The sequence below is a fragment of the Hemicordylus capensis genome, chromosome 2 (assembly GCF_027244095.1).
Source record: "Hemicordylus capensis ecotype Gifberg chromosome 2, rHemCap1.1.pri, whole genome shotgun sequence".
Taxonomy (NCBI): Eukaryota; Metazoa; Chordata; class Lepidosauria; order Squamata; family Cordylidae; genus Hemicordylus; species Hemicordylus capensis.
In genome coordinates this window covers 183968508-183993546 of record NC_069658.1, presented here as the reverse complement: position 1 = coordinate 183993546, position 25039 = coordinate 183968508, and the positions used below count along the sequence as shown (strand labels likewise).

The following is a 25039-nucleotide window of genomic DNA, read 5'->3' as shown; positions in this document are numbered from 1 at the left end:
CATCTTTTGGCCCCGGCTGGCCACTGTTTTGCGACCTGGCTCAGCACTTCCCACCGCCATTTTCTTCTTTGTTGCCTGCCTGTCGCTGAGCAGCAGCTCCACCCCCGCCTTTTCATTTGTCGTGGCTGCAGAGGGGATGGGGCTTGCCACACATCCTCACATCTCCACGCATGCCGGCTAAGAGAATTAATTATATAGATAGTTTAGTAATCCTTTCCACAGCCCTGTGAAACATAGGTCAGGTTCTGCTGATATCGTATCCCCATCCCTCTTCTAAAAGGGAGTGGAAATCTGTGAAAACTTGAAAAGCTCTGTCTTTCAAACTTGGGGCTTTTCCAGACAGCCATTTATTTATAAAATTTATCTCACAGGTTGTTGTTTTTAGCTCCTGCAACACTTTTTGTCAGGCTCTCATGCAAGATCCAGACATGCACATGGGCTTCTGGCGAATCCCATCCTCCTTCTTTGTGAGGTTGAGCTCTGCAGTCAGACACTGAGCGCTGCTCTAGCACTATTTTTACAGCACTGCCTGCTGGGCAGCACGTACCTTCCATCGCTTTTCAGGCCTATCTGAACATCATCTGGACACATTTTAGACTGTGAGCCCTTTGGGGACAGGGAACCATCTAGTTATTTACGTAGGTCATGTAGCACCATCCTCTCTCTCCTTGGCTATACTGCTTATTTTGAAAAAAATAAGCATACTGTGTAACAAACATATGTGCCTCTGAACATGTTCAGAACATTTTCCTTTGCCACTAAAGCAACAATAGCCTTTCCCTACACACTGAGTCTCCACATAATCAGAATTAAGAAGCAGGGCTTCCAACCATGGCATGTGCCAGATGTCCCACAAAGTCCTGAGCCATGGTGGCACCGCTTTTAAAAAATTAAGCAAAGGCGAAAACTTCAGTGTCATGCTGCCTTAAATATATCAGTTCTGAATATTTTAAATATAAATGCTGAGAACATACACCAATTTTAAAAAATGTTTAATGTTAACAGTTAAAAGTTTAAGTTCAATATCAATGTTGTCTAAGCTTGTTTGTTTTAATGTTGTATATCTCATGGAAAAAATTAAAATTAAAAATGTACAAAATTTATATTTTATGCTCTTATACCACTGCTACCAAAAGAAAACCACAGTGCTCTGTGGGCACCAGGAGTCGAAATCAACTTGACGGCACACCTTACCTTTACCACTGCTAAACTTTATGCCAGTGCTCTGTACCAATTCACTTTCACCCCTATGACTTCCCAAAGTGCAGATGGATAGAAATGAAAGCCGTTGCTCTTTCTAAAGATGGAAGATCCTGATATAGATATAGATTAACTGTTCTCAACAGATTTGTAGTACCCTGATCAATATTTCAAAAACATCATGCCCAAGAGAAGATCTTTCTCAGATTCAAATTCACTATGTATGGCAATTATTTTCCATACTAATAATTCTCTGACATATTTAATTTCTTGAGCGTACCTACAAGTGTAATCTAGGCAAAATGACTTTGCCCAGTCAGTTATGGGCTTCACCTCCTAGTAAAGTCTATTTTGCAAACCAGAGAGGACCAAGCTCAAACAAAACAAAAGTTTATTTCCAATCCAGTCTCCAGCAGATAAATATTATACAGTAGGAGTGTGAATGAAATGTTTAGTTCAATCATTGATCGGAAAAGCAGAAAGTAAAACATAAAACAAAATCCCAAGAAAGAGAAACAAAAGGGGGGAAATCATTTTACATCCATAATACAGTTAGATATTTAACTAATAATACCACCACTCAAATGAAACATTTACACTGATGAAGCTACCAGCTTCCAATGAACTTTCAAGAAAGAAAGTTCAAGTTTCAAGTAATGAAATTTGATCAATCAATCAATCAGTCAATCAACCTTTATTACGGTCTGAAATTAAAATTAATTGCAATTTAAAGGAGACAAGCTAAAATAGATAAAAATTACATATATTAATACTAAAAAAATTAAAACCTGTTAAAAATAAAAGAATACTATATCTATTATAGAAAATGCACAGAGAATATAAAATGATAAAATCCAGTTTAAAAATTAAAAAGCAATTAAAAAACAATAAAAACAATAAGAGAGGATGCGTGGGCAGGCCAACATAATCAGGATTTGGATGAAGGCTAAAAGGGCTCACAGCCTATCCTCCTCCGACGAACGCCTATCGCAGCCGCACAGTATCTGGCAATGCTATATGCGATGGAAGGCTTTGTGTTAGAGAGTAGCCAGAAAATGTAGAATTGACTCGTATGTCCCAGGAACTTGTTTAACAATGGGAGAATGAGAGAATCACGAATGTCTCTATAAAATGAGCAGTATAGGAGGGCATGCTCAGTAGTTTCAATCTGTCCTGAGCCACAGGGGCATAGTCGCTCAACAAATGGGATCCTTCTATACTGGCCCTCTAGCACTGCTGAAGGGAGGCTGTGGCAGCGAGCCAAGGTAAATGCCCTTCTGTGATTTGGGATCTCCAATTGGGTAAGAAGAAATTTGATCAGATGTATCAGCTTAAAGCAAATTTAGATAAAAATTATCGGAATGCCCCGGAAATTCTTTTATGGAGGGTAACAAATAGTAATCACAAATATCCCTATAATAATAATGATATAGCAGTACGTGTGCTGTAGTTTCTATACTCTTACCGGTACAAGGGCAAAACATCTCGGCATAAGGTCTTTTATTGCACCTCCCTTCTAGGACTGCCGTTTGAAACGCATGGAGACGAGCTTGTGTTAGAGCTTTGCAATACTTGGGAATAGTTATTGTACTAAGATATCTAGCTGGTTTATTAAGGATACATTAGTTTCCCAAGAGAACGCCTCTGGGCATGTGACTAATCTCTATCTGCTTCTCCATATCTAGTAGTCATTGCTTAACTACCAACTTGGCTTTTGAAAAATCCATCGATTTTAAATAACCTGGGGATAGCCCATGGTACAACAACTTCTTCTCCACAGCTTGTTTCCAATAAGATTGAAAAACCATCTGTGAATACCAGTGCTGCCAGACCTGAAGGATGGAAATTCTATTTTAACCATAGGCCAAAGATTCTTAACTATTGACGTGTCTCGATTTTGGAGATCCCTGTCTTCAGACGAAATGCCACATTGGGTACACACTGTGATGCCTGAGAAAGACTCCTTAAAAGTTTTGATCAAAGGTCTTCTAATTGGCCAAAAAAAATTGGTGGTCCAATCTTAGCTCCATAGAGTAACTGCATGGAAGATTTAGCTAAAAATAACTTAATTGTGGCAGATATAAATTAGGCACTTCTGGAATGAAAGAAAGAGAAAATAGCCCTTGTAGATCTCCGAGTATACTGCCACCGGTGGTCAGCCGGTTACCAGCAGGTTGTCTGTGACTTGAAGACAATAGGCTTAGACCAATGCGAAGGCTAGCAGAGGTTTTATCAAGTCAAGCTCAATAATAGTTTAAACAAGATACAGAATAGCAATCATATGTCCCCGGTCCTGCTGAGACCTTGTCCGCGGGGAGTCCATTGCAACGGACGGAACATGACCCCAAGCGTCCCCTTGGCGTGCAGCGTTGGCATTGGCTTCCTCGACCTACACAGAACTCCAAAGTTAGGGTGTCTGTGTGCCTTTTTTATATCTTTGAACAGCCCTTGGAAAAGGCTATAGGCCCCCTCCCCATCAACTGTGTGTGTGTAAAGTTGGGCACGTCATTCCTTTCATCTAACAGCAAAGGAAGGGAATGATAGGCCTCCTTATCAGCAAGTGTGTGATTGGGTGCCAAGTGCATTCCAATTCTGGGCACAACCTGATTCATCTTCCCCAGATGTTTTGGGACGTGCTATCCATGTCTCGGGCAAAGTCTCTCATCCTTCCCAATTATTTTGGGAAGCATTGCTGGTGCCTAGCTGTGCTAATTGGCAAGATATAAACATCAGTCTGTACCTGGTCTGGGAGAGCCAGGGTCATTCATAGAAATTAACATTCTATATGTAGAAATTATGATTATAAGTAGCATACAATTATTAGCATGTGTAGAGGGCAGGAATGGATTTCACCACTAAAACTCCTCACCAGTCTTCCGCGGTGCCACTATACCAAGCATTAGCAATGCATAATTTGAATGCGCATTTCTGTGGCCTGATGCTTCAAAAACTATGCCTAGAGATTTAAAGCAAACAACTTGTTCAATTTTATGATTATTTATCTTCCAATTTCTTACTTTGTTCCTTTTGGAGAACACCAATACTCTGGTCTTGTAATACTTTCTAAATCATGATACTTACAATAAGGGCATTTAAAGCACATATGAGTCCAGTTGGTCTTTGAGAAAGAAGTACAACTTGGTCTGCATAAAGTCATACTAACACATATCTGTCGGCTACCTTAGGTGGATGATGATTGGAATGGTTAACCTAAGTAACAAGGGAATTAATATACAAATTTAAAAGGTCTGGGCAAAATACAGCCCTGCCTTACTCCTCTTTGGACTGGAATTTCTTTTGTAAGATTACCTTGCCTTCTGCATCGGACCTTCAAACTAGTATCCTCATACATCTTGTATAAATTGAGTCATAAGAAAAACCAACCAAAGCTTCGTCAGCTTTCCTCTTTTTCATTTTAAGGAGAATCTTCTATTCCCTATTTTGTGCAATAAGAGTCTGAGCAGGGGGGGCATTTGAACCATCTCTATAGGCTTGCCAGCTCTTAATAAGTTTTCTTTTCGCCTCTTTGCAATCCTGGTCAAACCAGGACTTAGAATAGCTTGGATATCAGTTTGATCTAAATGGCCCTTATGTTGTTGATGCAATTAAGGCAGGTTTAAGAATCGGAACTAAATTTTAATAAAGGTCAAGAATACCTCCATTTGTACCCTTATCCTGTACTGCAGATCTAGCCTTCTTCAAATGATCAGACTTAAGGTCCATTGCAATTTGATCCCTAACTGGCTCAGACCAGCTAACACGTAGGGGCTGAACCTCAGCTGCAATAAAATAATCATCTCTATTTTTAAAAGGTTGTCCCCAAAAGGAGCTAATTTATAATACACCAGGAAGATGATCACTGTCTGGGCGGCTAGCCACCTTGAATTCTTTCAATTAGATTCCTTGAAATAATAACCATTGGTAGTAGACGTTTTAGTTCCAGCTCCAAAAGTGAATTCTGCTGGCCAGTCCTCCTGTACTGCACCATTTGATAAATATAAATCTAATTTATTATTATTATTATTATTATTATTAGGCCATTGTTTTTGCAAGACATAAACCAGCAGAGTTTCCAACCTGGTCTTTGAATTGTTGGGAAACAAGGGGAGGTGGGGCTTCGCCTACATCAGCTGGACTTTCTTTGAACTTTTGATAAAGTGCTATATCATTTAAACCCATACGCCCATTAAAATTCCCTACCACTATAGCTTGGGTACGAGGAAGAAAATTGAACTATTTAGTAAATAATCCTCAAATTCCACCAGTATCTCATCAATTTGTGTGTGGGTCCACCCTGGTGGAAAACAAACATTTACCAGTAATATGCTGACGCTGTCAAATTTGATCTCAACAGCCATCACTAAATGCTCGAAGGGTGGCTGCATAGTTAATGTTGCTTGAAGAGCAGTGGAGACCAACCAACGTAACCCAAAGTATAATCTACTTCTCCCCAAGCCTGGAACTGGATTCAGGGAGAGAGAGATAGCACCATCTAGACTCTTCATCAAACCATGCTTCCTGCAGCATCACAAAATCAGAATCTGACATATATTCCATAAAGGAGACATCCTTAGACCTCCAACCAGCTACATTCCACGTTATCAAAGATAACAGATGTTAAATGTCACTTAGTTACTTCCAAATGATGAATTGCAGTTCCTTCTCTATTTGATGTTGGTCCTTCTGAATTTGTAATTGACAGAGGTAGATCAATCATTCCAACAGAATCACTCTGCGGCACCTCCATTGCCTCCAACGAAGATTGAGACCACAGAGGCTGTCTTGCAAATTGTGTTGAAGTTAAGGGTTCAGTTAACATAGATGAATCAGGAAGACACAAATTTTGGTCACCGATTTCAACCACAGGGTGACCTGATTTAATCTGTTTGGCGTCATTACTTTGTAGAGCTACCAACAATCAGTATAAAATAAGGGGCCTCGAAATCCTTCAAGGATTTATAACACTTATCCCCGCTAGAAGCTGTTATGTATAAAGAAGTGAATATGAAAACCAGATGGCTGACATATAATGAAGTGTTGAATAAGTGAGATAATAAATGGGAACTGAAAAAGGAGAAAGAACTAAAAGATAGAGTGACCAACTGGTTTCAATATTTTCAGTTAAATGAAGTTTTTAAAAAAGATTTGAAAATAGGCTTTGAAGAGCAGAGATCAAAATTTGAAATAGTGTTATGTGAAAGTGATGTAAAACTAATTACCAAAATGTAAAATTTGTTATTATGTGAAGAAACAAGAGACGAAGTGGTAAAATCAACAATGGTAAAATAGGCACAAGATGTAGGTCATAATATTAATTTAGAGGAGAAGCTATGGAAGAAAGATCTTAAATTTACAGCGTGTTATAATTAAAAGAAAATTTAATAAAAATGATGTACAGGTGGTATTTAACACCCAAGAAACTAGCTTTAATGTATAAAAATGTATCTAATAAGTTCTGGACATGGAAAGATAGCGAAGGGTCCTTCTATCACATGTGGTGGTCCTGCAGAGAGGTAAAGAGGTTTTGGGATATGATTTATGATGAACCTAAAAAGATTTTTAAATGTGTATTTCATAAGATACCTGAATCCTTTCTGCTGGGCATAATTAATGAAGAAATCTCAAAAGAAAATAGAAATCTATTCCTATATCTTACGACGGTGGTTAGAATGGTTCTTGCTCAGAAATGAAGATCTGCAGAAATTCCAGCAAAAGAAGAATGGTTGATGAAGGCATATGAATATGTAGAAATGGCAAAACTTACTGTATTAGTAAGAGATAGTCAAATAGAAAACTTTGTAGAAGATTGGAAACCCTTTTTGCGGTATATGAAAAACAATGTGAATTTGGACCTATTAACGGGGGTTGAAATGTAAAAATAACAGTTGGGGAATTTGTTATAGTAATGAAACTAATAGATTGCTGTGGTGATGAAAACAAGGATTAGGACATAATAACTAGATATATAAATACGAAGAAAATATTCACATGAGCAAATATGGATGTTGTAGTATAACTGTGTTAAAAGATGAACTGGAAGTCACATTGATATGTAGAAAATTAATAAAAATAAAGTGGGGGGAAAGGATTAATAACACTTAATAGTGTCAATTCCTCCTTTAGCATCACTATTGAAGGATATAACCCTCCTTCAATTTTCACTGCCACTTTTATTTTGCTTGGGTAAATTGCACACTGCATCTTGTACAAAAGTATGTAGAACTCTGGTGGTATGTTGTTTTAAGCTATGGTTTCTATCATTTTTTTGCTGTTCCTTTGACACCAGCAGTTTTAAGGGGGAAATATCTTCCCCTGCAGCAACTGTGTCTGTTTGTAAATTAAATCATTAGGATCATTTGGTTCTTTCCCCCTAGATCCTGTAAAATCTTTTTAATTGTATCCAGTTGATTAGAACTCTGACTTATCACTGTTTGAGCGGTCAAGAGGCAGAAGGAGGCTGCTGAATCTGAAAAATCAGATCTAACTTTGTCAGAAACCTCATTTGTACCAGTATCAAATCCAGGAGGATCTGGAGAGTCCCTCAAGATGGATGATGAATTTCCGTTGTTAAGCAAAGCCTCTAGAGAGCCTCCTACTTGTGCTTGAGTAGCAATCAAAGAATTATTCGCTGTGGACAAAGATATTCCAATCTCAGCGTTATTATTTGGTGCTTCCATTTTCTCAGTGACAGTCTAATTTAGGGTTAGAGTCAGAAACAGTTCTCCCTGGTGCGATGTCTGCCAGAGGAAAAAACATATTCGAGGTTTCAAAGGAATCAAAAATACTTACTAATTCCTGGTTATTCAAATATTTGTCCATTTTTGCTTGTTTAGATGTGTTCGCTTCCTGCTGCAGACCATCTGGGCTGTTTCTCAGGTATTTCTTGTTTCCCATTCTTGGATGTTTTATTATTAAATAATAATAATAATAATAAAATGCAGAAACTTCCACTAATCAGCAACAAAGATGGAAGTAAAATTCACATTCCTTTAGAAGGTCATAGAAGGAGAAGGCAGATCCAAACTCCCATCAAGTAATCTATCTGAGCAAATGCCAACAACTTTGAAATACTAGAGAAGAAAAGCGAATTAGAATGATTCAAAATGGAGCTAGTTGCTCCAGCTGTGTCTTGGCCACTCCACCTCAGTGATTCTTTAGTATGTATTTTAAAAGCACACATGGTAGCAACTTCAGGATGCACAGGCCAACAAGAAAGTTCTTGGCACCCACACAGAAACAAGTGTCACTGTTTCACCATCTCTAATGGAGCAGTTCAGCTTTCTGACAACTAATTTCCATCTCTTTGGAAGGGGGGTGAGTAGTTCCCGAACAGAGTCTCTCCCACCCAGTCCTCCAACTGGATTTCCAATCACCCCTCCCTTTCCTCCTTCTCTCATCTCCTCTGGATCATGGAGATGAAGGCTCTTCAGGAACTTAGCGGCCCAAAGATCAGTCCACAAGTCGGATATTCTGACTTACAGCAGCTCTCTGTTGGGATTTAGGATGCCACCACCTTTGCATGAAGGTTAAAAGGATATTCTTAAACACAATTATAGTATACGATTTCTTAAAAGGCTTTGGTTCAACAACCAACATGCCAATGGTAAAGGCACACTACTTTTAAAAAATGCTTTAAAACCACACTTAGTTACACTTCTTCATGAAGAATATTGACAATAGTCCGGGAGGAGGAGGCAGAAGAGGTTGGACGAATACAGACTGCAGAGATCAAACCAAGAAGGAAGATGTGTCTGTTTAAATTAGAAAAGAGAGGGGGGGGTACTGACTAAGAGATGGAGCTGCTCCGGGAAGGGCATCTGGATGCAGAAATTCCCAGGTCCAGTCCTGGTAGCATCTGCAGGTGGGCCTGGTAGAGGCTCCTGCCTCCCCGAACCGTAGTGTACTGGAGGGGTGGAGTATTAATATTTGACACAAATAAATAAGTCACCTTGGAGAAGCTGCTGCCAGTCTGGGTGGACAATACTGAGCGTTCCATCCGGCTCCTCCATCTGTCTCTTCCATACAGTGACCTTGGAGCATCTACAATAAGAGCACGGCTTGGTTTGGGAAAGGGGCAGAGGATTCTCCCCATCCTTAAGAAATGGAGGCAGCTTCTGGGTTGGGATTCTGAAAGGGAGCAAAAGAAATGGCTTCCCCACCTGAATTTGGCCACAAGGTTGTCCAACATCCATCAGTGTCCCTCAATCCTCCCAAAATTCTACTTTCCCCAGTGCAAGTTGGACGTGGTCCTCTGTTTGGGAGAGAAGACAAGAGAATTCATTAGAGCACGGCTTGGTTTGGGAAAGCGGCAGAGGACCCTCCCCGTCCCTGAGTAATGGAGGTGGCTTCTGGGCTGGATTCCCCAAAAGGGAACAAGAGAAATGGCTTCCCCAGCTGCAGTTTGGCCGTAAGGCCTTCCTCAGGGAGCGCCATGTTTGCCCTGGGGCAGGATTGAGAAGTCAAGGCACATTCTCTGGGGAGGGCACTTGGAGGCAAGGGAGGCGGAGGACGTGGGGTCCTCGGAGACCCATGGTGGGCCCAGAGGGGGAGCCACCGAGGCCCAGAGCAGGGATGGAGCCCCATTTCCTTGGGGATCGATGCTACCTTCACTGGAGGAAGAGCTGCCTTTGCCTTTGGCCTGGGCCATCATCCTCCCCACCTGCAGAACTGCAAAGAGCAGCAGTTGCTCAATTTTCTCTGCCTGGAGAGAAAGAGAGAGAGAGAGAGAGAGAGAAGAATGCCTGTCAGAGCTCTGCTGAGGACCCTGAACCTGGAAGAGGGGGGGCTGGAGGATGCCAGAGCCGAGCCAGGTCAGCATGGGGGATACTTACCTGAAAGTGGAAGCGGGACCCAATTGCCAGGTCGAGGAGTAAACGGCCAGCTTTTTCTGCCACTGCCTCCTCCCACTCGTCCTTGGTATCCATCTCAGTGCTAATGGCCTGTAGGACGAAACAGTCCCTCAGAGTGCCACAGCCCTGGTTGAAATACTCACGCCAGCAGCCCCCTTGCCAGGCTGCTGACAGCTGGGCCCAAGATGGAGGCCCAGAAAGTCCTAGAAGGTCGTTCTCACCAACATTTCTACGACAGCCTCAGGAATGAAGCTTCCCAAATTCCCAGTTAGTCTCCTCTGCCTCCCCACCAGATCATGTGAGCCAGGGGGTGGGGGGTCTCCTCGGGGTGGGGGCCCGCCTGTGCACTGCCCTTCCCTGGCTGCTCAGGATGACGGGAAAGCACTGCACAGCTGAACGCTGACCACTGCCACCGGGAGGGAGTCGAGGCCTCTCCCGCTGACGTCCCAACCCTAACCCTACCCACAAGCCGGCAGGGCACGGGTACCTGCTGACCCCAGCTGAGCCAGAGGATCATCAGTCCTTGGCTGGGAGATGCTACCCACTTACTTCTGTGATGTGGATGAGGTGCTCCAGGGTGGGCTTTTGAGCCAAGAGTGCTTGGAGCAGGCTCTGCAGGGCCTCCTTGGGTGGCAGAAACTGGCCCTGAGATGGCGAAAGGGAGCCAGAGTGTGGCTGCTGGTGGCCTGAGGGGTCAGGGAGGGGGAAAGGCTCCTCTGGGTCTCCGAAGAGCCCCGCCTGTCTTTTGCCCTTCATGGGGAATCAAGGCACCTGTCTGTCTCCATGGGGGGGGGAGGCAATGCAACCCCCCCCAGCCAGGCAGGCAGCACAGGCCCAGCTAGTGTCTCTGCCAAGGAGGGCAGCGGGGTGGAGCGGGGGGGGGGGGGGGCTCCGTCAATATTCGCCTCCTGATCTTGCTGCGGCCCTTGCTTCAGCATGACACTCATCCAGAACAGGGACTCCGTGATAATCTTTTGTTCCCTGCTCTTGCAAAAGCAGGGCTTCATCCGACTGCCAAAGAAAAGGGGGAAGATTAGAAATCCAGCGGGGGTGGGGGGAGAATGCTATCGAGGAAATGGCTGAGGGGGAAGCTTCCACCCCATCCATCAGTGCCCCGATCCGAGGCTTCCCCAGCACAAAGGGTAGGAGAAGGGGGCCGGATCCTGTGGCACTCAAGCGGTCGATCCCGAGGTGGGAGGCCTACTTCTCCAAATCCATGGGGGGGGGTCACTGAGTCCTTCCTCAAGGACACCTATCCCATCCCCCATGTACCTCAACAAGGTAATCGCCTCTGTGCAGAGATAGAAGATGTAGGGGGGCACAGGGTCCTCCCAGGTATACCCCATCTCCTCCTGGGAGTGGGAGGAGAGAGTCACCCCGGAGCCCAGGGGTCTTCCCAAGACCTGCCCCAGCTCCACCCTCGCCCTCTCCCAGCTGGGTCTCACTCTGTTCCAAGGGCTGCCTCCACCCCGCTCATCCCCATCCAGGCCTCCACTGCCCCAGCTGCCAATCACTCACCAGCACGGCCTGGGCTGCCAGTACTTTTGAGAAGGGAAGGTGTCGCTCCCCTCTCCAGAGGGTGTCGCTACAGGCCTCGATCAGGGCCACCAAGAATGTGACCTGGTCCCTCCGGTCCTGAAAGGGGAATGCATGGGGCCGTTAAGAAGGATTCCCCTTTGATGGCAGGCCCCCTTTTATGAGAGTCGTCCTGCTGTCCCTTGGTACCCCATCACCCTGGACACTACTCTGGACTTCCCTGGGGGAAGTTCTGGGAGAGGGTCTTTCCATACCTTCTCTTCTCCTCCACTTGGGGGTCTGGACTTATTCACCAGGCAGAGCCTGGCCTTGATGAGGCTGCTGGGTGCTGAAGCTACAGCAAGAGATGGGGAAGGTGGAACAGTAAGTGGGCCATCTTGCCAGCCAGGCCACCCCCCTTGCCTTCTCCCTCCAGCTCCCTGGCCCCAACAATTCCCTGCAAACTGGGGCACCTCCTCACCTTCAGCATCCTCAGCAGGAGGCTCCGCTGCCTCTGGTGTGCTGCTCCCCAGAACTGCTGGCAGCGAGGGAGCAGGGCCTACCTGGTTGCTGCGGCCACAAAGGCACCACTACCACCGGGTGGCTGCTGGCTTGGAGGCTGCAGGCTCCCCTGGGGTGTCCAGGGGGGCCACTCTGCTGGACCTTCTCGACAGGAAGTTCGACAACATTGGACAACAGATTGGAAGAGGTCAGTCTATATACCCATATCATAGAAAGGAGACTTAACAGAGTACGCAAACCATCGCACAATATCCTTAATTTCACATGCTAGCAAAATAATGCTCAGGATCATCCAATGCAGATTAGAGCCCTACATGGAAAGGGAAATGTTGGATATTCAAGCTGGTTTCAGAAAAGGCCGAGGAACAAGAGACATTGATGATGCATGCTGGATAATTGAGAAAGCCAAAGAATACCAAAAAGAAGTCAATATATGCTTTATTGATTACAGAAAAGCTTCAGTGGTGTCGACCATGTCAAGTTGTGGAATGTCCTTAGGAAAATGGGCATCCTAGAACAGGGGGAGAGTAACTGGCCCTATCCACCCCCGCACAGTACCTCCAGTGACTGTTGCTGGTGTCTATCTTATGTTTCTTTTTAGTTTGTGAGCCCTTTGGGAACAGGAATCCATCTTATTTATTTATTATTTCTCTGTTTAAACTGCCTTGAGCCATTTTTGGAAGGGCGGTATATAAATAGAATGAATGAATGACAGACAGACAGACAGACAGATAGATAGGGTGTTCTAGAACATCTCATTGTTCTCATGAAAAATGTGGACAGGACAGGAAGCCACAGTCCAGATGGAACATAGTGAAACAGACTAGTTCCAGACTGGCAAAGGTGTAAGACAAGGCTGTATACTTTCTTCGTATTTATTCAACTTGTATGCTGAACATATACTGAAAGATGCTGGATTGGAAGAAGATGAGTATGGTTTTAAGTTGGAGAAAGAAACATCAATAACTTGCGCTATGCTGACACCACTCTGATAGCTGAGAATGCGGATGAACTGCAAGTTCTAGTAATGAAAGTCAAGGAGCACAGTGAAAAAAATGGGACTATGACTAAATTTAAAGAAGACGAAACTAATGACAAGGGGTACAGCAACCAGCTTCAGCATTGATAACGAAGACACTGAAGTGGTGGATATCTTCTGCCTTTTAGGATCGACTATCAACAGTAAAGGATCCAGCAGTCAAGAAATACGCCGCAGACTAGCATTTGGTATTGTTGTAATGAAGGCCTTGGAAAGGATATTTAGATGCCATGACATGTCTAAACCTAGAAAAATTAGAATCGTTTGGACAATGGTTCTGCCCATGACACTCTATGGATGCGAAAGCTGGACTTTGAAGAAGCAAGACAGAAAAAGTATTGACACTTTTGAACTTTGGTGCTGGAGAAGACTTTCGAGTATACCATGGACAGCCAGGAAAACAAACAAATGGATCACAGAACAAACCCAAACTATCATACTTTGGACAAATTATGCGAAGACCCAGCTCTCTTGAGAAGTCCATAATGCTGGGAAAGGTTGAAGGAAAGAGAAGAATAGGAGGACCAGCAGCAAGGTGGATGGACTCGATTAGGACAGCAGTGAATGCACCACAGAGAGACCTGAAAGGCCAAGTTGAAGACTGATCATCCTGGAGAGAATCTATCTATGTGGTTGCTAAGAGTCAGCACCAACTTGACAGCACTTAATCAACCAATCAATCCATCAATCAATGCTGACTTTAGACTAATTAGTTGATTGTGGCCTAGGCATATGTAAGCAAGTGCCTGTATCAGAGTTTTACAAACTTTTGACCTTCAGGAAATGTTCTCACAATAACTTGGGATCTGCCAAGGAAGAAACAAAAAGAGGGGGCCCTCATATCATCAGATGCTTCACAAACTGAGCCTGATTCATTTAACACAGATATAAAAGCCATTCAGATGATAAGAGCTGCCTGGGTTTCCACTCCCGGCTGCTCAGACCTGGGTAGCCCGGTTGTTCTACCCAGGGTTTTACCGAGATGGGGAGGCTTCATTTCAGCAGGGAACGCATTCGAGTCATCAGGGTGTAGTTGAAGAGGATTCTAGGACATGTTCTGAGGTGCACATTCAGTTCCTGTGGGCCAAGCTTGTTGGATCTCAGTGTTGCCCCACATGAACCTGCAGCTACATATCTCAGAAAAAAGAGAGGTCATAGCACTGAATTTGTGACTGAGACAATAGTGGATCTGGCCCACAGTTCAAACCCCTGGAAGCCAATCCACTTGTGCAGCTTCCATTCATGTCAGTAGGGTGTGTGCAGAATAACTTCCCAGTGGCTTCTGCCCCAGAGGTCAGGTATGTCAGCCTCCCATTGTAAGGGCAGTCTAAAAATCGAACAAATAAATAAATAGTACCCAAAATCTGATACCTGAGATGCCCACCTCACCTGGCCTTGTGCTTCTACTGGCGGGCATATGAATGGAGCTCTGTTACTAGCAGTGCCAAGAACCCAGGAGCTTTGAGTTGCAGCTACAAGCCCTGGAGCTGTGGAGTGGGGGTGGGGGAGCAGGGTGTTGGCAGGGAAAGCATTTATATTTCTTGCTCAGGTGACTAGAGGTGAGATTTTCAGGTCAGAGGTGTGATAAAATCTCTCTGGCCCATATCCCTTGGTCTGATAAGGTGTTAACTGATGTGAAACCAGATGATGGCCACAGTGAAAGAAGGAACTGAATTCCACTAGGTTGCAATGGGGGCGTGGATTCATATATGAGGCATCTGGGTTCTCTGCAAGCTAGAGTTGCTTTGATGGTGGTAGTGGTGTTTTTCCTCTCTCAGAAGGGCTCCTGTGCTTTTTAACAGTTACACAGCAGGCAAAAAAATCAGCAGGGGTGGCTGGCTTCTCTTCCCTTTCAAGATGGAGGACTAACCTGTACAATTCCTGCCTGCCCTGAAGCTGTTAAAGTCAGAAACAAACTTTGCTTTGCAAGAAAATAAGGTGCTGGTGACCTTAGTCCAGGCTTACACAACTTGTGGATCACAAATTGTACAGGCCTGTCCATATTTAATCCCTGGGAAGCAAGGAAGCGAAGTCCACTAGTTGGAGCAGGAGCCCTGGCAAACAGAACGCCTGGCTTCCAAGAGGTTGGACATCATCCATGCATGCAAAAGGCAAGGCACAGTTGATTTGGGAACTGGCAGGGACAGAGTTTGTTTGTTTGTTTGTTTGTTTGTTTGTTTGTTTGTTTGTTTGTTTGTTTGTTCGATTTCCATACCTTCCAAAAATGACTCAGGGCGGTTTACACAGAGAACTAACAAATAAATAAGATGGATCTCTGTCCCCAGAGGGCTCACAGTCTGAAGAGAAACATAATATAGACACCAGTAACAGTCACTGGAGGGATACTGTGCTGCGGGTGGATAGGGCCAGTTACTCTGCCCCTGCTAAATAAAGAGAATCACCACGTTAAAAGGGGCCTCTTTGCCAAGTTAGCAGGGGTTGGAGTGATGCTATAATTCTGATTAGTGCTGTTCCAGGATCCCCACATTGGGGAAGTGGGTAGGGTCAGCCATCCACACTTTGTCTACAGGAGACAAAGTGCTGATGGCTGACCCTCCCCGATGTGGGAATCCTGGAACAACACGAATCAGAATTACAGCATCACTCCAACTCTGTTGGGGCTCCAAGTGTCCCTTTCCGCTGTCTGAAGCCTCACACTCCCTCTTGGGACTTGGAGAGTCCACCCACTGCAATGCCAGTGTGCTTGGCAACAGCCAAGATATTGCGGTGCTCAGGGGGAGGGGAAAAGCCAGCCCAGCTGCACCCTCCCACTTCACTTGGCCCATTCCCTCCTCCTGGCTGCCCAAGGCTCTGCATTGCCTTTCTCACTTACTCTCCTTGGGAAGAGCATCACAGCAGCATCCTCACTGCCAAGGTCCAGGAATTGAGTCAGGAGTTCAGGAACAGCTGCCCTCCAGAGGGATGGCTTCTTCACCTCATTGAACAAGCCAGCCCTTCTGGTGCCCTGGTGGGTCCTGCAAACAGACCAGGGTGAGGTTTAGCCTCTGGGACTCTGTTGGCTGGTGCTTTCTGACCATGGATGACAAGGTAACTATTCGAGGTAACACTCCCAGATGGCAACCATACATTGCTGGATTGCAGTTCTTGCAGGAGGGTAGAAGCAGGGAATCTTCCCAATCCCCGCAAGTCCCACCCATCTTTTTAACCTATCATACAGTCCCCCACAAAGAGCCTCCCTTCTTTCTGGGTTTCTTTTTGGGGTCAGGGAACCATTTTCATTTCTTTTGCTCCATAAACTACTTTGAGAACTTCTTCTTGTTGTTGTAGAAAAGTGATATATAAATAATAATCCTAATACATTATTATTTTGTTCAACAACCACAAACGTCAAAGAGCAGTTGGAGCAAGAGAGTGCAAAATATACTTAATTGTTCATGAATGATTTATGTATCCGTTTGTTCATTTATTTATGGTGCTCCATCAGTGTACATAGCGCTCTAGAGAATTCTGTAAACAAGAAGTAGACAGGTTGGAATTAATGGATTAATAGCTGTTTCACCATAAAGAGCAATTTTCACTTATTCATGCTTGCTTCTCCAGCAGGTTAAAGTTATATACTGTAGCTGTGTCTAGTAGATCAGTGATCAGTATACATTTTTTTCATCCCTGTAGCTTATCTTTAGCCTCATCTTGGTTTGCTCCTGAATGTTCCTCAGCCCAACATGTATAGATCTGCCACCTTATTTACCCTGTTTTATCCTCACAACCTGTAAGCAACCCAATTCTACATATGATGCAGCAGCCTCCTTGAGCTGGAGACATGAAGCTTCCCCAGACAGCAGGCTTTACTGTGGGTTTTCTCTGAGGCTTTACTGTGAGTTTGAAGTTGCCCAAAAAACTAATGCAAAAAGTGGATCTTTTTTACCCCAGATATAATTCAGGCTACACTCTAATGCATGATGAAAAACCGAATTGTGTGTGAAGTGCTCCCTGATAGCACACAGGGACTTCGGGGTAAATTTGGCCAATATGCGAATGTACACCTTCCATTCCGGAGGAGATAGGAAATAAAAGCCGGTTGAGAAAAACTTCATGGTCTTCCCTGTGATTTGTCAACGATCTGTGAATTCAGATTGAACCAGAAACTACTGTTAGCGCAAGCTGTTGGTTGCAAAGCAGCTTTAAAGCACAGCTTCAGATTCTGGTTTGATAACCCCAAATAAATGCAGCTTGTAGGCAGGGTCAGGGTCAGACATGAAAACAAGCCATGGTTTAGCTAAACCAACAAATTTCCATGGTTTTGTCCCTGCTGATGTGTCTGTTGCATTGGACTTTCTGTTGAAATATTGAGTTACGTAGCAATTGGACCATTGTGCATGTATTGCAACCTTGTTCCGAGGTTCTCCACAGTCTGTTTCTCTCCTTCTACAGAAACAAATGTTCAATGTCTCCTCTGTGCTGCCTGGCGCTAACTCTAACATCTCACTGCCACTGTCTGATGACCGTGATGATACTCTGGCCCAAGCTGAAATTGCCATTTTGGCCACCATCTTCCTGCTAGCCACTCTGAGCAATGGGTTGGTGCTGGGAGCCCTCTTCCGCCATGGCCACCGGGCCACACCTATGCACCGCTTCATCCGCCACCTCTGCCTGGCTGACTTGACCGTGGCTCTCTTCCAAGTGCTTCCACAGCTCATCTGGGACATCACTGACCGCTTCCAGGGCCCAGACTTCTTGTGCCGTGCCATCAAATACTTGCAGGTGGTTGGCATGTTTGCCTCTTCATATGTCATTGTGGCCATGACTTATGACCGCCACCGTGCCATCTGCCGGCCCATGCTGGCTTTCCGGAAGGGCCCAGCCTGCTGGTATCGGCCTGTGGTGGTGGCATGGACGGCTTCGTTCCTCCTCAGCCTTCCACAGCTCTTCATCTTCTCCAAAACTGAGCTGCCAAGTGGAGCCCATGATTGCTGGGCTAGCTTTGCTGAGCCCTGGGGAACCCGGGCCTATATCACCTGGGTGACTCTGATGATCTTCATCCTCCCCACTTTCTTCATTGCCACCTGCCAGGGCATGATCTTCTGTGAAGTCTACCGCAGCCTGCGCCTGAGGCCAGAGGGAGCCCTTGTCAGCAAGGGCAGCCGACGAGGGAGTTCCCCCATTTCTAGTGCTGTGAACAAGACCCTAAAGATGACCTTGGTCATTGTGCTGACCTACGTGTTCTGCTGGGCCCCCTTCTTCCTAGTCCAACTGTGGTCTGTTTGGGATCCTCAAGCACCCATTGACGGTGAGTCATCCAGCACTCAAGAGTTGCCATTTGATCGGGTTTTATCAGGTGCTATTCTTCTGCTGTGGTTTTGTGTACCATTTGGTATACGATGCAGAATTTGAGTTCCTGAAAGTCTCCAGCTTCATATGTATCTGTATATATGCGAGTTCCTAGTCTCAAACACAGCCCAAGTTGTTTTTTGCTGCCTTATGCAAATTTAAAAAACTATTGTGGCCCACAGTGTCTTATTGTATGCTGAGTAGCATAACAGGAGCATGTTAAATTATTAAGAGCTTGCCAGAACACTATTTCCCTCTCCCTCCCCCCACTGCCCCATTTTTATCATCATCACTCAAGAGTTCTGGACCATGTCACTTGGAATGCACAGGATATCACCTAACCGAGAAGCTGCTAAGCTACTTTCTTGCACCCCCTCTAAGAAAACAGAGTGTTTTATTCCCCCACCAAGAGTATTTGCCCTTAAAGTGTGGCACTCCAGTCAGGCTGCTTAGTTTGACTCTATGGTTGGTCCTGCTTTTCTAGTCCTCATAGTTATGCAGATACGTTTGACAATGTGCAGGCAGTGCCTGCAAGAGGCTACAGAGTACAGGCCTGGCTACCTGGCTATCCTCCATCTATACACCTGCTGGGTCCCCTCACTTGCTTCAAGCTTTCCTCTTATCGTCACAGTGCCCTGTGACCAAACATTCCTGAAAATCTTTTAATGAGCACATATGAAATCATGGGGTTCAAACAGGCTTATGCAAAATAAGCCCATTTGCACACATAGTGCTGATCTGCCTCATTTATTTTGAGTATGGAAATTAAATGCTTAATGGAACATATTTTAGATTTTTCTTTTTAAGACAGCATGTAATTCAAAAAGCTCGGCTGAGCTTTGCATGGCAAGTTGGGAAACCAGGAAGGATTGCATGGGGTGGTCAATGTTCACACAGAGAGGTGCTGGAGTTTTATGTCTCCTTGGAACCCACGTATTTTCAGTTGGAAGCCCAACATGGACATTCTGCATGTGTTCTGGGGCATTCTCATCCTTTTGTTGACTGTGCTAGGGCTGAGTTCTGGGGAGTTCTAGCTCTTCCTGCAGCCCGACTGATACTTGCTCCCTTTCTCTACTGCAGGACCAGCTTTCACCCTCCTTATGCTCGCTGCCAGTCTCAACAGCTGCACAAACCCCTGGGTCTACGCCGCCTTCAGCAGCAGCATTTCAGGCGAGTTGTCTCGAATCTTCTGCCCCAAGCTGTCCCGCCAGCGAATTAGCTCCCTGTACGAGGACTCCACCTTTACAGCCAGCTCCTCCCTGGGACGGGACACCTTCTCCTAAGAGAGATCCCCATAATGGCCTAAGACTGCATCAAAAGGACCTATCCCGCCAAACAAGCATAAAAAGGACTGGGTGTGGCAAGAAAAAGGAAAGAGAGAGAAATCCCTGGAGAATCCCTCCCTCGGCAACCAGGATGGGATGAGACAATGTGCAGCACCCTAAGGAGCTGGGAGGAAGCCTCCATTAGCAGGGCAGAGCTAAGTCAAAGGATGATGCGTCTCCTAAGACGGCTGGATGACTCCTCATTGTTGAAGCAGCCCCCAACCACTGGAGCGATGACTTTGACTAGGCCAACTCATTATTTCAAAGACTGAATGACTGTTTGTTCTTCATCAGGCTTAGGGGCTCAAGATTAAAAATAAGAGGGAGCCCTGTTTCGAGAGGCAAAATGAGGCAGATGACCCAGTGCACTATGAAGGCAGCAGCAGGGAGAGGGAGAGATCAGATCTGACCCAGGGGGCTGCTATCATGGGCATCCACAGGGATTAATGGGGGGTGGGGAGGCTGCAATCAGTGTTCCCTGTAAGAGGGATTTCCAGATGTTGTTGACTACAACTCCAGTCATTCCCAAGTGCAATGGCTTTTGGCTGAGAATTATGAGAGTTGTAGTCAATGCTTGACTAACAAGCAGAAGGTTGCTAATTCAAATCCCCACTGGTACTATATCAGGCAGCAGCAATATAGGAAGATGCTGAAAGGCATCATCTCATAATGCTCAGGAGGAGGCAATGGTAAACCCCTCCTGTATTCTACCAAAGACAACCACAGGGCTCTGTTGGCGCCAGGAGTTGCAATCAACTTGATGGCACATTTTACCTTTACCTTAGTCAATAATATCTGGGAATCCCTGTTAGAGGGAACACTGGCTGCAATCCTATACCCACTTAGCTGGAAGTAAGCCCCATTGAATTCACTGGAACTGGCTCAATCCAGGAGTGGGAGGGCAACACTGACCCCTCTCCAGATGCCTGTGGCTACTATTGCATTCTTGCACAGCTCCTGTTAGAGTTGCCATGCTCTGTGGAATTTCGGGTTTCATCCAGATTTGAAGCATCTCACCCAGATTGTTTAGTCCACCCAGATTCGCTTGGATTTCAGCTTTCATCATCATCATCATTATTATTAATAACAACAACTAAGCTTTAGCCCTTGTAGAAGCGGAGTTATGGAGCAAAACGTGCAGCCACTATTCTGCTCAAAAATTATTTTCAAGCCAATTTACATAATATGCAAATTAGGCACCCGGAATTGGAAAGCCAGAATATGGCAACCTCCTGCTGAATTCAACAGGGCTTGGACAGGAGAGGTCATAGCAAAACTGGTGCTCCTTAGACAAATGATGGCCTTTGTCACCCAGGCCCATTCTGGGATTCCAAGGAGACAGTTCTGCCCTCTCCACTCCCCTGGAAATTGTCATTACCTTGGATGGTGCTTTTGATCAAATGATGAGTCAACATATCTTCAATGTTAGAAATATCCTTCCATGTGGCCAGCTGCAGAAATCGAGATGGACATGTTTCTTTCATGTCAATCTGACACCATATCCAAAGTGGCTAAGAATTTAAGATGATCCAGTTGGGAATCCTGAGTCCCTGCTCAGGATTAGGGTCCGTAGGCATCAGAGACACCTTTTTCGGAATCAGAGATGATGACTGAGATTTTTTGTGGATTTTAGGCAGTTGAGATATCGGGCTGGGAGTGACAGGCTTCACGGGCTGCACTCTATTGGCAGCACAGTGTAGTGTGTGCATTGGCTTAGGAATCTTTTCACTTGTAGTTGGCTTCAAAATGCTGAGAATAGAAAGAAATATAGAAAAAACTATGTTTAGTTAGGATGCACATTCCAAACTCCCTGGCCAACCCTAGAAAAGGCTTGGTTTGGGGTCAGCACCAACTGAGCCAGTGACAACTGCAACCGAACCTCCCCAGATGATCTGAATAGGCCACAGGGTTCATGAAAAAGGTGGCATTTCCTTTAATATCTTGGGCCCAAGCCCCAGAGACCAAGATTGTTGCTGCATTATACATACATTCTGCATACTACAGACAAAAACTGCCCAATGTACGTGCATTGCTGTAGTGCAGTCTGGGTGTTACTTTGCATACGCACCACTGTTTCCAGGTGGTCTATCTCCAGGAATGGACATAGCCGGCGTATCAGCCTAAAGCTGATAGAAAGCCCTCCTGGCCACTGCCTCAACCTGAGAGACCAGGAAGAGGCTTGGGTCCAGAAGTCCTCCTAGACTACATACGGGCTCTTTCTGGGAGAGTGTATCCCCATCCCAAACAGGCAGACCTAAGCCACTTCCTATGTCCAAACTTTCCACAATGAGTACCTCTGTCTACCTTAGATTCAGCCTCAGTTTGTTCTCCCTCATCCGGCTCATTACGGACTCCAGGTAAGTCTTTAGGGAAGTTAGGCCATTTCCTAATGAAGTTGACATGGAGAAAGAGATTTGGGTGACAGCATATGGATAACACCCTGCACCAAATCCCTGATTATTACCACCCCACCCACCCCCCACAGTTCCATATATATATTAAAAAGCATTGGAGATAGAATGGAGCCCTGTGGAATCCCAAACAATGGCTCTCATTTGGAAGAGCAACAAGCTCCAAGCAACAGCATCTAGGACCTACATGAGAGGTAGGAGTGGAGCCACTGCAAAGCGGTACCTCTCACTCCGAACCCCTTCAGGACCTCCAGGAGGTTACACAATCAATGATATCCAAAGGATCTGCCAAGAGATCCAAAAGGATCCACAGAGTCACACTCCCCCTGTTGATTCCCAGTTGGAGACCACCCAACAGGCCTACCCATCTCAACCCCATAGCCCACCCAAAAGCCATTTTGAAATGGGACCAGTCATCTGCTTCTTCTAAGACTACCTGGAGCTGAGATGCCACTACCCTCTCAATCACCTGGTCCTACCGTGGGAGGTTGGAGACAGGCCCAGAATGGAATCCAATGCATGTTTCTTGATCCGTGGTCTAATCATGGCCTTTCTGAGGCAAGAAGGCATCCTGCCCTTCCTCAGAGAAGCATTAATGATGCTTCCAAGACCCTCTCCAATAACTTCTTGCTAGATTGTATAAGCCATGTTGGGCAAGGATCAAGAAAACAGGTAGTCAAGTGAAGTGTCCCAAGCAGCTTGTCCACATTCTCTGCTGTCACAAATGGAAAATGATCCAATTCCACCATACAAGAGGAGCTGCTGGACACCTCCACAGTAGGCTCTGCAGTACCTGTAGAGTCTAGTTCAGTTCGATGAAGAGAGTTTTCATCTGCAAACATCTCATTTAAAATGTCACAATGGGTAGCTGATGGATCCAAATACTCATTCAAGGGAGGAGGGCCATGTACTAGCCCTTTCACAACTTGAGACAACTCTGCTGAATGTGAGCTTGCAGAAGCAATGCGGGCAGAAAAGAACTGCATTTGATCAATTGAATAAGTGCCGTCAAGTCGGTGTCGACTCTTAGCGACCACATCATTTTGATAATGGAAAGGCAAAATGTTCATAATAAAAAATGATTTTGCAGTCCCATGAATTCTTTGTTTTGCATCAATAGTGTGTTTCTGTATCATGTACCTTCTTCACATACCAAGTAATAGAGCTACCCCTGCTAACTTGGCAAAGAGGCACCTTTAACATGGTGATTCTCTTTATTTAGCAGGGGGAGAGTAACTGGCCCTATCCACCCCCAGCACAGTATCTCCGGTGACTGTTGCTGGAGTCTGTCTTGTGTTTCTTTTTAGATTGCGAGCCCTTTGGGGACAGGGATCCTTCTTAATTATTTATTTATTATTTCTCTGTGTGAACTGCCCTGAGCCATGTTTGGAAGGGCAGTATAGAAATCAAATAAATAATAATAAATAAACACTTCCAAATTGGATCTATTCAGTTTCTAATGTCAAAAAATGAAATTAGAGCCAAAGAACATGTTTCCGATTTCAGGAGTAACCTCAAACTTCCTACCCAGGCAAGTTCCGCTGCTCAGCCCAAATCTCACTCCTAAACTGCTCAGTGTCAAAGCAGCGAGATGCAGCCATGCCTTGGCTTTCTCCTTGAATTCGACAGTATCAAGAGAGGCCTTGTCAGGGTACAGTTGAAAGAGAGGGGAAGAAAAGGTCTTAATGAAAGGTAGTATAGAATTGGGACAATCACCATCCAAATAAATCAATCCTCTACTTCAGACATTCTTATTTTCTTATGTCAATCTCCCAAACAGATGTGCTGGGTGCCCCTCACCACAAAGTTATCTTGGCTTTCTAGGATTCTTCTTAACCTTTGTTCACCTACACCCAATAGCTGTAGCTGCTAAGAGAAAGGAAGATTAAGAAGCCATCTCTCTTCTTGCCTCTCATGAGTCAGTGAAATGGTGGTTCAGAGACAGGGAGTGGGCTTTCTCAGGACTGGACATCCCATCCCCTCGGGAGAGTGGATCCCCTCCTCATCCGAGGCTGCCGTCACACAAATGTGCTTTGCCCCATGGAAGCTACTTCAGCACGGGGCACACAGCAGGGGCGTATCTAGTGTAGGGCAGGCAGGGCACGTGCCCTGGGCGCCACTTGAAGGGGGAGGCGCCATTTTATGAAATTGGGGGAAAAAATTAAATGGCCACCAGAAACAAAATGACCACCAAATATGCTCAAATCGCCTCTGTGAGGCCCTAGGCCATGCCAGGCCTTGCAGAGGCCATTTGAGCATGTGTGGTGGCCATTTTGTTTTCAGCGGCCATTTTTAAAAAGAAAATGCCCTGAAGGCATGGGACTCTGTTCTCCTCCATCCGGCAGAAGAATGGAAAGGGCGACAGAGCAGGACGGGGGAGGAAACCAAGTGGAAGAGGTCAGAGAAAAGCAAGTGGCTTTTCTAATACCTTTCTGTCTATTGGCTATGGTTACTATCAAAACATTCCTAGAGAAAAGGGTTCATGACGATTATGCACTGTATTTCCCTTCTTTGGTACCATCCCGTGTTCAAGCTCTATAGCAGATCTGTCCCTCAGACTGGGTGTGGGGATGTATACTTATGCTGCCAGGATGCAGGGGTGTAGGTCCATATGTTAGGTCTGGAATGGGTTTCATTCAAATTTAAGTTGAAAACTGAACTGTGGTGAAGATCAAAAGAATCGTGCAGATACTTTTGCACATCCAAGGGAAAACTGGACAGAACAAAAGCCCTCCGGGGCATATGGTCAATTGTTTTTGAAAGGTGTGCATACAGAAGCCAGCAGAAGTGTCTGTAGGGTGAGATCACTGTGCTTGGAATCTGAGCAAAAGCTTTGCAAGACCCTGCACGTGATTGCTGCCTGGAACACAAGACTGAAGGCATGGAATC

General features: G+C 45.2%; 1 protein-coding gene across 2 annotated transcripts; it reads left to right on the top strand.

The window, feature by feature from the left end:
- The first annotated feature begins 15730 nt into the window (after positions 1-15730).
- Positions 15731-23238, top strand: AVPR2 (arginine vasopressin receptor 2). Of its 2 annotated transcripts, none has more exons than XM_053303058.1 (2): positions 15731-18373; positions 19495-23238. In XM_053303058.1, exons 1-2 carry the CDS (start codon positions 17524-17526, stop codon positions 19695-19697), a joined length of 1053 nt encoding a protein of 350 aa, XP_053159033.1. In that variant the 5' UTR covers positions 15731-17523; the 3' UTR covers positions 19698-23238. The 2 variants fall into 2 exon arrangements, with proteins under 2 accessions (XP_053159033.1, XP_053159034.1); XM_053303059.1 differs by having other exon boundaries at positions 15731-18385.
- The last annotated feature ends 1801 nt before the right edge of the window (positions 23239-25039 follow it).

Excerpts from the sequence above, each read along its gene's own strand:
- AVPR2 (XM_053303059.1), top strand. The coding sequence starts at position 17,524 with ATGTTCAATGTCTCCTCTGTGCTGCCTGGCGCTAACTCTAACATCTCA. Across the intron at positions 18,386-19,494 it reads CATTGACGGTGAGTCATCCA|GACCAGCTTTCACCCTCCTT; the intron begins GCACTCAAGAGT and ends TCTCTACTGCAG.